Source organism: Panthera uncia, chromosome A2, assembly GCF_023721935.1.
Source record: "Panthera uncia isolate 11264 chromosome A2, Puncia_PCG_1.0, whole genome shotgun sequence".
Taxonomy (NCBI): domain Eukaryota; kingdom Metazoa; phylum Chordata; class Mammalia; order Carnivora; family Felidae; genus Panthera; species Panthera uncia.
Window position 1 is genome coordinate 2,365,196 of NC_064816.1, and position 13,790 is coordinate 2,378,985.

Below are 13,790 nucleotides of genomic sequence, written 5' to 3' on the forward strand. Positions count from 1 at the left end.
CGAGCGGGACACCTAGGGCCCCTCGGATCCGCCTCCACATCTCGCTCAGGAGGCTCAGCACTGAGCCCTGGGCCTTCCGGCTGGGTGCCTCTGGGCAGGGGACCTCGCTCTCCGTGCCCCGTCCTCACGGTGAAGTTCAGGGCGAGCTTCAGCTGCTCGTTGCGGCCTGAGGATTCAGGGAGGCGGGTCCCCTGTGAGGTGCCCGGCGCACAGTAGGTGCTTATGTTTGCTGCATAAACGAACGGCCGCACGGGTCCACCAGCTGAGACAAGGCGTGCAGGCCTGCCTTCCTCGGATGCCTCACCCCAGGCACAGCGCCTGGTATGCAGTGGGTGCCAAATAAATGTGGCTGTGATTATGGCGGTCGCTAGACTAGTAATTGGATCAAACATCTGGGAGGCCTTTCCAGCATACCCTCCCCTCGTTCTGTCACTGCTTGCTGGGCAGGGAGCCAGGCCCTGGGCTGGGTGATGGGGACAGCGGTGACCCCCGAGGGTTTTTCTCGTGGTCTTTCCTCCCTGCCGGGCTTTGTCCAGGGTCCTCCCGAGTCTGGCCAAACCCAGCGGGGTAGCAGCATCCTTCGGCGCCTGGGGTGTGTGAACGGGGGGGGTAATTAAGGGTGAGGTTGTTCCCACGGGGATCCGGGCGCTGGGGGCACAGCGGTGAACGACAGGGACCAAATCTGTGTCCTGGAGGGCCTGCCGCTCTGGCCGAGGACGAGGTGGCGTGTGACTTGGGACGGAGCAGGGGAAGGGAGTCACACGGGATTCAGAGCGGGCACGCAGGGTGCTCCGGGGCGTCCCAGCCATGGGGCCAGACCACGTGCTTGAAGGGCCCAGCAGCGAGGCCGAGGGGGTCAGGAGGTCCCCAGTCACAGGGACGCGGGTCCGAGCCCCAGCTTGGCGCCTCCCTGGCTGCGTGGCTGTGGGTGGGTGGCCTCGGTGCTCAGCGCCTCGGTCTCTCCATCTGGAAAATGGGTGCAAGGATCGTCCCTGTCGGTAGCTCAGGAAGCGATCAGCCCCTGAAATGACTCCCTATCCGTCTCTCCCGCACCCCGGCCATCCTGCTGGAACATGAAGGCACAGAGAGGGAAGTCGGGAGATCCAGGGTTCAGACTCCCTGGTCACTTTGGCAGGAAGTTTCCATTCCCACTCCTCAGGGTACATACCCAAATTCTTCCCAGTGGCCCACTAGACCCTGCACACCCAGCCCCCGTCGCCTCCCTTCACTCTGTTTCAGTGACACCAACCTCTTCGCCGTTCTTGCAAAACAGGCACAATGCTGCCTCAGGGCCTCTGCACATGCTGTTTTCACTATGTGGAGAGCTCCTGCCCCGGATTGTCATTTTTTTAGGTCTTTGTTCAAGCGTCCTCTCCTCTGAAAGACCCTCCCTGACCACCGTCAGCAAAAAAAACCCAAAAAAACAAAAAAAAAACCCCCGCAACCCAAGGGATCCCCTGGCCCTCCTCAAACTCCTTGAAATTTTTTCAGGCCACTCTGTTCAAACTGACGTTTTATTACATATTTGTCGGCTTGTTTTAACATCCATCCCTAGCCCAGATCAGGAGCCAGGTGAGGACAGAGCCCAGGTCACTGCTGGGTCCACAGCACCGTGCACGGAGCTGGCACACAGTAGGCACTCAATAAATGTTTGTTGAACAACCAAATGAATCTCTCCCTCGTTATATGAGCGTTGTGCCTAAGCTGTGACGCTCTGAGCTTGAGGGGAGGAAGGACCTGAGGTTAGAAACGCTCACTCTGGTGCCAGATGGGCCTGGGTTTGAATACGAGCTCTGCTGTTTGCCGCTCAACCTGGGTTTAACCCGGAGGGACAGACATTGGAACCGGGGCTTTGAAGGATGCGTAAGAGTTTGGGATAAGAATTCAGGAGGTGGCAAGACTGATTCGCCGTAACGTTGCGTGAGTCACCGGGTAGATGAGGGAGAGAGAATCCTTCTTGGAAAAGCTGTGGTTTGTGAATAGGAGATTCATGGTCGAACCCATCTGGCAAGGGCTGGGACCCAGGTGTCCAGCTCCCAGATGCTGCTCCCCTTTTTGGCCAGGAAATCCCAGTGAGCCAAGTGGAGTTTCTGGGAAAGTCTTGGCCTCGCTCCCTTCCCCCCCCCCCCGCCTCCAGCATTGCCTCTCTGGTTACCAGGAGTCACAAACCCCAACAGCTGCAGCAACCCATTCTGCCCATTGTCCAGAACGAGAAACCGAGGCCCGGAGCGGAGCAGTGATTTGTTCCTGGGTCACGCAGAAGGTGGCCGCTGTAACCCGACCTCATTCCCTTACAGACAGTCTGCTTGGTGGTCCTGGGACCCAGGTTTGGGGGAGGGGGGAGGAAGGCAATAGAGCTGGACTTGGAGAACCCCAGCTTGTGTGGTCCAGGCTAGGTCTGGGGGAAACTCCGAGGAGAGCAGGACAGGCTGCCTGAAGGAGAAGGGGCACTGGAGACAAGGCTTTGAGGGATGTGTAGGAGTTCTGGAGGACTCTTGGCCTCTAGCTCGCCTTGACCGTCTCCTTTGCCTGGTCAGCCGGCGAGGGCATCGGGAGGTGCCTGGGAAAGATGTGTTGGTTGTGGCAGGTCTTGTGGGACAGAGACAGTGACGGGCCTGCCTCTCACCTGGCCTGACCTCCCAGGGAGGACAAGGGACGCTGGGGCAGCAGGTCCATGACCCAGTTACAGACTGTTTGCCTTCCTTCCTCCAGGCCCAGCTGGGGTCACTGGTGACGTGGGCTCCCACCCCTGCCCACCTCCCTGGCACCTCTCCTGAGAGTGGACCCAGAGGGGGGCGGGGCTCCAAGAAGGGGCGGAGCCCAGAGAAAGGGCCGGACTCAGAGAAAGGGGAGGGGTTCAGAGAGAAAAGGGTTCTGGCGACCTGTCTGTCTGTCCCTGCTGGCTGACAGTCCGGCTGCCCCTTCCCGGCTACCTCTTATCACTGCCCCAGTAAGCGCGAGAATTTGGGTGGCGGCCATGGCCCAAGGTCAACACCATTGCCTTGGCCTCCTGCCACCCTGGCGTCCCCTCCACTGGGGGCAGCGACCTATGCCTCTACCGATCCCCCCCCCCCCCCCCCCATCCCCGGCTTCTCTGGCCAGGGAGCCTGGGCTCTGGTCCCAGCTCTGCTGACCGGCTGTGTGACCCTGGGTGAATCACTCCCCGTCTCTGGGGCCAGCATGTCAGGTGGCATTCAGGCACAGAAAAGCCAGGCTGAGGTTGGACAGACTCCGGCCTAGGATGGGCCCCCTCCATTCTCCCTCTGCCTCAGCAGGTCAGCCGGGGTGGGGGCAGGGGTGGGGGTGCGGGCAGCGGAAGAGAGCCCTGAGGTCCAGTCCCTGCCACAGCTGTTACGGTGACTCACGCTTTGGGGGACATCGGAGTGGGGAGCTGGGGTTGGCACAAGCCGAGCCCCGGCCCGCCCCACCCTGGCGAGGGCGGGAGGCTATTTTCAGAGCCTGGGTAATAGGTGAAATCTGAGGTCGTTTCCCTTCCCACCCCCCCCCCCCGCACCCCCTTTGCACGAGGGGCCCAGAGCAGAGAGGGTGCACCGGGTGGGGGTTACTGTGGGGTCCAGGCCTGGAGGTGGGACCGAGCCCAGCCACATCCATCCAGAAAGCAAACGGGTGGCACAGAGCAGCTGTCTCCGCGAGACCCAGGCTGTTCTGAGAAAGGCCCGATTGCCTCCCGGGGGGGTCGGGGACCTCGCTGGGGTCCTCGCGCAGGCCCTGAGACGCTGTGGGCCCTGGGTCAGGTCTCCCGCCCTCCCTGAGCCCTGGTTCCCATCACACAATGGGTAGCGGAGCCTTGGGCCTTTCCCTGCGCCCTGGAAGACCGTAAGCCACCAGAAGAGTTGTAACAATGTCAGTAATAATAATAGAATAGCGTGGCCTCGGGAGCTGGGCAGATAATGGGACTCACATGCCAGGAAGAGGTCTCGCTCCCCCTCTGGGAGCCTGGCGGCCCAGGCGAGAGTGGAGACACACGGCCCGAGGTTTTCTTCCCTTTGTCTTCCTTTCTCCTGGAGGCTGAGAAACCAGGTCTGGGAGGTTCTGCAGACTCAGTTTCCCTTGATGAAGCGCGGAGAGAGGCAGCACCCCTACCCCCAGGGGAGGGGACTGGGCCTCCCACGGCCCCCGGTTGCGCTCCAGGGGACCCAGCGAGGGCCGCTGCTGTTGTCATGGGGAAGTCAGATGGGTGTAGGTTCCACGCCCCTCGTGACTAGGTCCCCTCTTAGGGCCTCAGTCTTCTCGTCTGTAAAGCGGGTGTTGGGGCCTCCCGGCAACACCAGTTAGGCATGACTGGGGGTGGGGGTGGGTGTTGAAGTCACAGGTCTGGCCAGGACTTAGAGCCTCCCCAGGCCTCAGCTTTTCCGTCTGTGGAATGGGTCTTACCGGCCTCCAGGGGCTCCTCTCTCCAGCTCTGGACCTCCTTGGACGGGCTCCCCTCCTCTATTGTGTTCTGATCTCATGCCTTCTTGGGCCTCCGCTTTCCCTCCCCCTCCAGGGGGTCTATACAGGAGCCCCTGCCCCTTCCCTCGGCCCCTGACGTCTAGGTTGCCCTAGTCTTGGCCCATAGACCTCGGCCCATCTTGTCTGTACCGCTGGTCTATAGGAACGACCCCTAGCCCTCATTTTTTAAATCTGCACCAAGGGCCAGTGGAGGCTGCCCTCAGACCTGCCCGCCCCGGTGTCAGCTTTCTTTGCTGATGGTAGATCTGAAAAGCCAGCACCAGATGGCATTCTCAGAGCCTGGCCTGGCCTGCAATCATTGAGTGCTCACTGTATGCTTGGTGTATGCTTGGCCCCGTTCTAGACACGGGAGCGCACGCTCTGGTTCCGGGGTTTGCAGACTACGGGTCCCAGGGCCCAATGCCCGCCACTTCTCTTCCTAAACACAGTGTCATCAGAACGTGGTCACGCCCGTCATTTACGTGCCGCATCCACGGCTGATCTGGCAGTAGGTGCAGAGTCGAGCAGGTGCGACAGAATGGAACACTCGCCACCTTGTCCTTTAAAGCGCTTCCAGACTGGGGTTTGCCGACCCCCTTTCTGGTGGGCAGAGAAGAGCTCCATAACATCCTTATTCTCCTGACCTCAGTGTTCCCCATCTGTGCAATGGGCTAGCCCCCGTCCGCCTCTGGGGGCCCTCCAGGGTTCAAGACAGCCCTCCATGAACTCCTGCCTTGCCCCGCGCCTCCCGCATAGTCCAAGCCTCAGTTTCCCCATTCGGGTTCACGCCAGTCCCCCGTGCACTTCCGCCGGGTCCTCTCTCCGCCCCGCCCCCCCCCCCCCCCCCCCCTCCCGCCTTCACTTTCCCCCAGGAGGTTACCAGGTCCGCGGTGGCTCCCTGCCCACACGCGCCTGGGTCTTCCTGGGGCCCCTAGACCTCAGTCCCCTGGGCTGGGCGGTGGGCCCCCCGTCCCCGGCGCCTCCTGACCTCTGGCCTCTCGTGCCTGCAGGATGAGTTCCACCCGTTCATCGAGGCGCTGCTGCCTCACGTCCGCGCCTTCGCCTACACCTGGTTCAACCTGCAGGCGCGGAAGCGTAAGTATTTCAAGAAGCACGAGAAGCGGATGTCGAAGGACGAGGAGCGCGCGGTGAAGGACGAGCTGCTGGGCGAGAAGGCCGAGGTGAAGCAGAAGTGGGCGTCCCGGCTGCTGGCCAAGCTGCGCAAAGACATCCGGCCCGAGTGCCGCGAGGACTTCGTGCTGGCCATCACCGGCAAGAAGGCGCCGGGCTGCGTGCTCTCCAACCCCGACCAGAAGGGCAAGATGCGCCGCATCGACTGCCTGCGCCAGGCCGACAAGGTGTGGCGGCTGGACCTGGTCATGGTCATCCTCTTCAAGGGCATCCCGCTGGAGAGCACCGACGGCGAGCGCCTGGTCAAGGCGGCGCAGTGCGGCCACCCGGTGCTCTGCGTGCAGCCGCATCACATCGGCGTGGCGGTCAAGGAGCTCGACCTCTACCTGGCCTACTTCGTGCGCGAGCGAGGTGAGGCGGGCGGGCGCGAGCGGCGTGCGTGCGTGCGCGCGCGCGCGCGCCCGGGGTCTCCAGGGGGCGGTGTGTGCGCGCGCGCGCGCGTGGCCGAAGCGGGGAGGCGGCTCAGGTGCGCCCCCCAGACGGGAGGCGGAGGCGACGGGAGGGTCCGAGGGGGTAGGTGGGCCCACGCTAGGGCAGCGGGCAGGCGCCGGTGTTGTGAAGGGACAAGATGGGGTTCAAGGAGGGTCTGAGGGAGGAGGCAGTGTGTCCTGGGGGGTTTCGAGGTGAGAGGCGAGCTCTTGAGATGGCGGGAGACGAGATCCTGTCCCGGAAGGCCCGAGGGGCAGCAGAAGGCCTTGCTGGGAATAGGGGTGAGGACCGGAGGGTGACCGGTGGCAGAGAAACAACCTTATCCCTCTGGGGAAAGCGGAGACAGGGCTCTGGTCGCCCGCTGTGGATCCTGGTTGGTCCACCCTCGGACCTTCCGCAGAGGCCTGACAGGTCCCGCCTTTGTGCCGCGTGGGAGACTGGGTGCTGTGCGACTTGGGCTGGGTGGCCACCCTCTCTGGTCCTCTGGTCTCCTGTGTCCCCAGCTCCGGCCCTTGTAGCCGGGCGTCTGCTGGCTCTGGGGCCGGATGCCCCTCCTGGAGACAGCAGGGTTTGTGAGAGCGAGGAGACCCCCGGCAGCTTCCTGGACAAAGTGGCGTGGCTGAGCTGAGCTCTGCGGGATGGCTGGACAGAGCCGAGTGTGGGGGCGTCCCAGAGGGTCAGCGCCCTGCCTGGGCAGAGATGCGGAGGCCAGATGTGCGGGCCGGCCTCTGGATGCCGGCAGGGCTGGTGGCCGAGGGCAGGGCCTGGCTGGCAGGGCCGTGGGCTCTGTCGCCCTGCTGCTTCCTGGCTGTGGGTCCAACCTGGGCCTCAGTTTCCCCTGTCTGTCACATGTAGGTTCTGAGTCCTCAGCTCGGTTAGGCCACGGGGGACTCGCCAGGTCACGCATGTAGCTTGTGAACACTGGCCTGCCACGTGGCAGGTGTCAGCTGGGAATGTGTTCGTGGGGATGGAGTCCAGCGTGCCCGTAGGACCCAGCGGTCACATGTCACATGCCCCCCCCCCATGCCTCGGCCCCCCGCCCCCCGGGGCTGAGCCTGGTGCTCACGTGGGCACGCACCTGGGGGCCGCCTGAGTGGGTCCGGTGGGTACGCTCAGGTTGCACGCCCAGCCACGGCAGACCCCCCCCAGGAGCACGCTCCGTGGCACGACCAGAAACAGAAGGAAGGCCGGGGGTGGCCCGGCGTGGGGGTCTGGTGGGGGCAGACCAGGCGCCCGGCCGCCCAGGTTCCACGCAGAGCCCTGCCCTTTTCAGGCCGTGACCTTGCACACACATCGCCGTTCTGTGTGTTTCCTCTGCATGCGGCCGGGGGGGGGGGGGGGGGGGGGGACCCCCCCCCCCCCCCCGGCCGGGGGGGAAGGAGGGGGTGACGTTGTCGGGCTCCCGGTCTCCGGGGGGTGTGTGGGGGCGGGAGAGGCGGGCAGTCTCCCAGTCTCGACCTGGGTTCCTCGACCTTGACCCCCTCCGCCCCCCTGCCCCGCCCCCACGGACGAGCATCAAACCCACTGAGGCCGGTGGCGAAGCCGCCTTCGGGGTCGCGGAGGCAGAGGGGCGGACGAGGCGCCTGTGTGTCCCGGGGGCCGGGGGCAGGGGTGGCCTTGGGGGCTGCTGAGCTCATTACCACTCGGGTCCAGGCCTCTCCCACCACACACCACCCACATCCATCCTGCAGCCTGGCCCTGCCCCCACCTCCTCCGCGCTGAGCTGATAACATTTCGAAGCGAGTTTTCTGCCGGAGTCAGCACAATCTCCAGCCGGCCCCCTCCCCCGCTCGGCTCGGCAGGCAGGCAGGCCGGGCCTCCAGGCTTCCCCAGACACCCTCGTGTCCGGCGGCCATGCCTTTGCCGGCCAGCCCCGTCTGCCTCTTCGCTCGAGGGCTGGGGAAGGTCAAGGCCCCCGTCATCCCCGCGGGAACCCCAGCTCGCCCTGGTCCCGGCCGACCCGGCCTCAGCTCAGCGGCTTGCGGGCTGGGTGATCCGAGACAAGTCGCTTAACCTCTCTGTGCCTTCTTTCCTCGTCTTTAAAAGGGGAAGCTCGAAAATAGTTGCCCGGTAGGAACGCTGGGCCCGCATGGTAAGTGCCCAGAGACGAACCCCCCGCGGGGCGGGAAGAGGTGCCAGGCCCCGGGGGCCACTCCTGTGACCCCCGCCACCATCCTCATCATAGTTCTGATTGGCCAACTCTGCCCCTTCGCCCCTGATGCTCCCTCTGCCCGAAGGTCTTTCGCATACGGAAAACTCCTGCGTATGCTTCAAAACCCCAGCTCCGAACTACACTCTCTCTCTCTGCCGGGCAGTGTTTCTGAGCACTTAGCGATTCTCTCAGCAGCCCTCCAAGGCAGGGATCACTGTGGTTCTCGCGTCGAGGATGAGGAAACAGAGGCCCCCAAAAAGCGACCTGCCTGCCCAAGGTCACGTGGTCGAGAAAGGGCAGAGGTGGGGTTTGGATGCAGGCAGCTTCTTTGAAGACAACCCGGCCCTTCCCCCTGGGTGGTGGGGGAGATAGAGGAAAACTGCAGTGCGCAACTTGGGCATCCGGTCGGCGTGTTGGCACCCCCGGGCTGGGCCTTTGTTCTGGGCTCCCACCTCCAGGCCCCCCGTGCTCCTCCCGGGCCCCAGAGAAATCTCTGTTCTTGGTCCCGCAGGTTGTCGGTCTGACGGCGGAGGCAGATGGTCGCTGGCCGCCCTCCTCCTTCCACTTTGGGGTCTCAGGGCTGGAAAGTGTTGTGGCCTGGGCCGCAGCACAGCAGCCCCTTCAACCGGGCCCGCGGGGAGCGTGCATGCAGGGGGGGATAGGGCACCTCGGAACAGACAGAAAGACCGAGAGACACACGCAGAGACAGTTGGAGGTCCAGACAGACAGACGGGCACAGAGGCCTGGCACTCAGTCCCCCTATCCTGGGACAGGCGCAGCCCCCCCCCCCCAGCTTCCACATCTCTCCTGGGGGGTCAGGTGGGCTCACAGGGGTGCTCCCACCTTTATTATGGGGGACAAAGGGATGGGGATAACCTCTGAGAAGGCCCTTTCACCAATGGGGCTCTCAGGCGGGTCAGAGCCCGGGGCACCTCCTGGGGTGAAATCTGGCTGCCCCGTTGTCCATCTGGGGCCACGGGGCCCTGAGTCCAGGGGCTGGACTCAGTGTGTGCCCTGGGGGCAGCTGGGGGACCATGATGAGCTGGCGATGTGAACTTCACCTGAGGACCCGGGGGACTGCCCGCTGAATGGGTACACTGGGCAGGGGACCCGGAAGTTGGCGATTCATGGTTCAGTGAATAAAAACAAAGCAGGGCAGGGTGTGGAGAGGGTGGGGAGGGGGGCACTGCAGGCCGAGGAGGGAGGGCGGCCCCAAAGAGGTGGCTTTTGAGATCGAGGCCTGAAGGAAGCAAGGGAGCCACAGAGGCATTTGTGGGAGTGCACCGGGCACGGGGGCACAGCCAGTGCAAAGGCCCAGAGGCCAGCGTGGCCCGAAGCGTGAGGAACGGAGCGCGGGAAGGCCTGGGAGGGGAGGAGACTGGCGGAGGCGAGGCCTGCTGCGTGGCGGCTTCGTGGGGAGGGCGGTGGGGAGGCCAGGAAGGAGTGGGGGGGGGGGAGCCCGGCACTCCTCCACCTGCCTTGCATTTGGGAGGGAGCCTGGAGGAGCCGAGGCCCAGAGAGGGAAGCCGCCTGCCCAGCCCTGAAGCCCAGCCAGGCCTCCCCGCCCCCTCTGGCGGCCTGAGAAACCTGAGGCGCGGGCGGGCCCCGTGCCAGGGCCGGGCGGGGGAGGGGTTGCCAGGCCCGCCCGCTCTGGCAGCTGCCAGCCCGCCCCGAGCGGCCAGCCCAGATGGTGCCCATCTGCTGACGCGGGGCCGGCTCCTCGTTCCCGCCTTGTGTGGTGCCAACCTCCCGGGATGGCGCTGTGGGCAGGGGCCGGCTCGGGGAGCTTTGCAGCTGCTGGAGGGGCGCCCCGGGGCGCCCCAGGGAGCGGCAGGAGAATCGAGGGGGTCCCCAGCCCCTCCCGGAGGGAAGTGGGGAGCCGTGATAACCACAGAGGTAAAGCAGTGCGAGCACATACGCAGTGCCCGCTGCGGGCTGGGTCTCAGCTCATCCCACGTTTTCCCTCGTTTGATTCTCGCCACGGCCCTGCTGGGGGGCTGCAGGGGGTGGGGGCGGCGGTTACCTTCTGGTAGGTCTCAGGCGAGGAAGCCGGCCCAGAGACCGTCAGCCGCTCACCCGAGGTCACACAGCTCCCGAGAGGCAGAGCCGAGTTAGAACCTACAGGATCCTGAGTGCCTGAAACCCCTAAAGGGAAAAAGCCCACAAGCCGCTTTGGAGGTTGGCGGGTGGTACCCACACCCTCCCGGTTGTGCAGACAGACGATAGAAAGAGGGGGGGCTTGAATGCACGGTGGATAAATGAACGACCAGCGGTGAACCGCACCGAAGGGCCTACCGGGACCAAGCCTGGGGGCCAGGGTCAACATGAAATGCACCCTGGGTTCAGACGGTCTGGAGCAAGGGGACCCAGGGCAGCCGCGGGCCTGCCCCTGGTGTGCTGTGTGACCGAGCCCTCTCTGGTCGGGGGTTGTGCGGGACCGAAGGCAGGAAGGTGGGGCCTTGTGGGATAAGAGAGGAGCAGGCCAGGCCACGACTGAGGCTCCCCCTGCCTCCTCCGCCCCGTTGATCTCGGCCCAGCACGGGGCCCTTGGGAGACGAAAGGCGGGCAGGAGGGCGCGTGAGGGCACCCACTTGTCCGCGTGACATTCACAGCTGACGCCCGTGCTTGCTTCAGGCCGCGCGAAGTGCATTCTCCTCTCGAGCCTTGGTTTTTCCATCCGTAAATGGGGAGCCTAAAAACGGTGTCGGCTGCTTTGGGGACCAGAGTCAGCGATCCCCCGGAAGCAGATGGGAGGCACCAGATAATCGCTCTGTCCTTTCCTGAACCCTCTCTCCAGCCCCAGGGGACAGTGGGAGAGACCTCCGGCCCGCGCTGAGACCCCGGGCCGCGTTCCGCCCACCCCGTGAGCCAGGACGGGCTCTCCGCTGGCGGCTGGTGGCGTTGCCCCCCTCCAGGTGTCTGGGTGGCGCAGGGGTGAGGGGCTCCGGGCAGCCCGGATTCCCCCAGGGCTGGGCCGCCAGGTGGACCGGCCGTCTGCCTGTGCAGGGAAGGTGGCCGCAGGGGTGGGAGGCCCAGACGCCAGCTGACGGCGTATTTATAGCTGTGGCAGGCCTCCAGGCTCCTGGTCAGCAGCAAAGAGATACCAGCAGGTGAGGGTTCCGCTCGCACAGCAGGCCGGGAGCCCAAGGGGAGGGTTGGGACTCACTCTGTAGCCGGATGACCCAGGTTCAAATCACACGGCTCGTGCCTGTCGCGGCCTTCAGGAAGTTGGCCTCACGGCCGCGGGCCTCGGTTTCCTTCCCTCTCAAATGGGCGTGATAAGAACGGTGCCCGCCTTGTTGGACCCCGTAGGCTCAGAGTCACGGAGCGCCTGCCGAGCGCCGGAACGCGGGGCCCACGGGAAGCACTCAAAAACGATCTGTCGCCCCGAAAAAGGGAGGACATCCAGGAGCGCCTGGGTGGCTCGGTCCATTAAGCATCCACCTTGGGCTGAGGTCATGATCTCGCGGTTCATGAGTTCGAGCCCCTCGTCGGGCTCTGTGCTGGTGGTGTGGACCCCGCTGGGGATTCTCCGTCTCTCCCTCTGTCTCTTGGCCCCTTTCCCAGTTGCCTGTGCGCTCTCCCCGCCACCACACCAAAATAAATAAATAAACTTAAAAAAAAGAAAAGGGCGTCCTCCCACCTGCCACCGCGTGGAGGGACCCGAAGGACACCGTGCACGGTGACAGGAGCCAGACACAGACAGACACGTCCTGCGTGACCCCACGCACAGGGGGTCCCCAGAGGAGTCCTGTCCACAGAGACAGAGAGCAGATGGTGGGAGCCGGGGCTGGGGCAGGGGGCGGGGAGTCCGTGCTTCCTGGGGGCAGGGTCTCGGTCTGGGGAGATGGAAAGCTCTGGAGACGGATGGCGGGGGCGGCTGCACGACAGTGTGAGTGTGCCTGATGCCGCTGAGCTGTGTGTGCTTGGAAAGGGTTCAGATGGTGAATTTCGTGTTGTGTGTATTTTACCCCAATTGAAAGACTCGTTGTTGTTGTTGTTAATAATAATAATAACAATAATAATAATAATAAGCAGAAGTGCGTTCTGTATGCATCAGCTGGTGGTAAAGGCTTCGTACAAATGACCACGGTACCGTCAAATAGGGATTATCAGCATCCCCGTGCTTGTGGTCCTGGCCCCAGCTCTGCCCTCCGACGGCCGGGCACGTTAGCGCCCATCTTTGCGCCTGGGATTCTTGCGCGGAAGGAGCTCAGGGAGTGTCCAATCGGTGACAAAGAAACCTCGTAGCACGCGGCGGGCGCTCAGGAGGGGGACCCAGTTGGCGGGGAGGCGCTCCCCTTGCGGACGCGCCCCTGTTGCCCGCCCTCCAGCAGTCCACCCCCACCGAGGCAGGGGTGAGGAGGCTCCCCGGGGGGGCCGCCCACCGAGTGCCCTGTCCCCACGGCGTCAGCGGGAGCAGGAGACACTGCGGTGCACCTGTGGTGGCCGCCCCAGCATGGCGGCCGCAGTTGCCGCCTTGGCCCTCTGCCCAGCGAGCCGAGGGGAGGCTGAGGGCAGCTAGGGACATCTCTGGCATCCCCCCCCCCCCTGCCAGCCAGCTGCCAGGCCAGCCCCTCTTCCTCCAGCTGGGTGTGGGCAGGAAGTCACAGATGGCCAGAGCTGGTGAAGGATGAGGGAGGGGGCACACGGGGACACTGCACGTCTTGTCCAGATGGGGAAACTGAGGCCCAGAGAGAGGCGGGACGCTGCCCATGGCTGCCCAGCCAGTAGGGGCCCTTCCTCCGGTCTGTTCTGTCCCATCCTGCGCCCCAAGGGAAGACAGGTCAAGGCAGGGACGAGGGGGATTCTAGGAATTCCCAAGGCCTGAGTTCTAGAATCTTCAGAGGGGTCTTTACTGTGTAGGCAGTTTTTTTTTTTTTTTTTTAATTTTTTTGAATGTTTATTTTTGAGAGAGAGAGAAAGACAGAGCATGGGCGGAGGAGGAGCAGAGAGAGAGGGAGACACAGAATCCGAAACAGGCTCCAGGCCCTGAGCCATCAGCACAGAGCCCGACGCGGGGCTCGAACTCACGAACCGTGAGATCACGACCTGAGCAGAAGCCGGACGCTGGATGGACTGAGCCACCCAGGCCCCCCCCCCCCCCCGCCCCCGGGGCAATTCTCCAGTTCTCCGAGGCGGGTTTCAGAACAGCACCGTCCAGTAGAATACGGTGTGAGCCGCGTAGATAATGTAACTTTTTTCTCTGGTCTCCGCACGTAAAAGTCTAAACGTACAGGGGTCGTGGGTTTTAACAATATATTCTGTTTCACCCGGGACAACCAAAATATTGTCGTTTTGAAACATATCAGGACGGACAAGGTACTCGGAATCTTCTCGGTCTTTGAAATTCACACCCTGATTCTGACCAGCCACGTTTCAGCCGCTCAGAGCCACACGTGGACCCGGCGGGCGACTCGGCTCTAAGAGCATCTGAATTCTAGAGACTTTCAAGGCAGATCCCAAGTGCGCCCCAAGTTGGCTAGATGTTTTTAAGTTTATTTATTTCTTTGGAGCGGGGAGAGACTGAGGGACAGAGAGACAGAGAGAATCCCAGGCAGGCTCC

The 13,790-nt window shown here is 63.7% G+C and overlaps 1 protein-coding gene across 1 annotated transcript in view; it reads left to right on the plus strand.

The window, feature by feature from the left end:
* The first annotated feature begins 807 nt into the window (after positions 1–807).
* NFIC (nuclear factor I C) overlaps positions 808–13,790 on the plus strand; it is a 50,674-nt gene continuing 37,691 nt past the window's right edge. Inside the window, exons 1-2 of the mRNA XM_049643191.1 lie at positions 808–855; positions 5,388–5,994. Of these exons, the coding sequence (XP_049499148.1) occupies positions 808–855; positions 5,388–5,994 (655 nt within the window). The remainder of the gene's footprint in view (positions 856–5,387; positions 5,995–13,790) is intronic.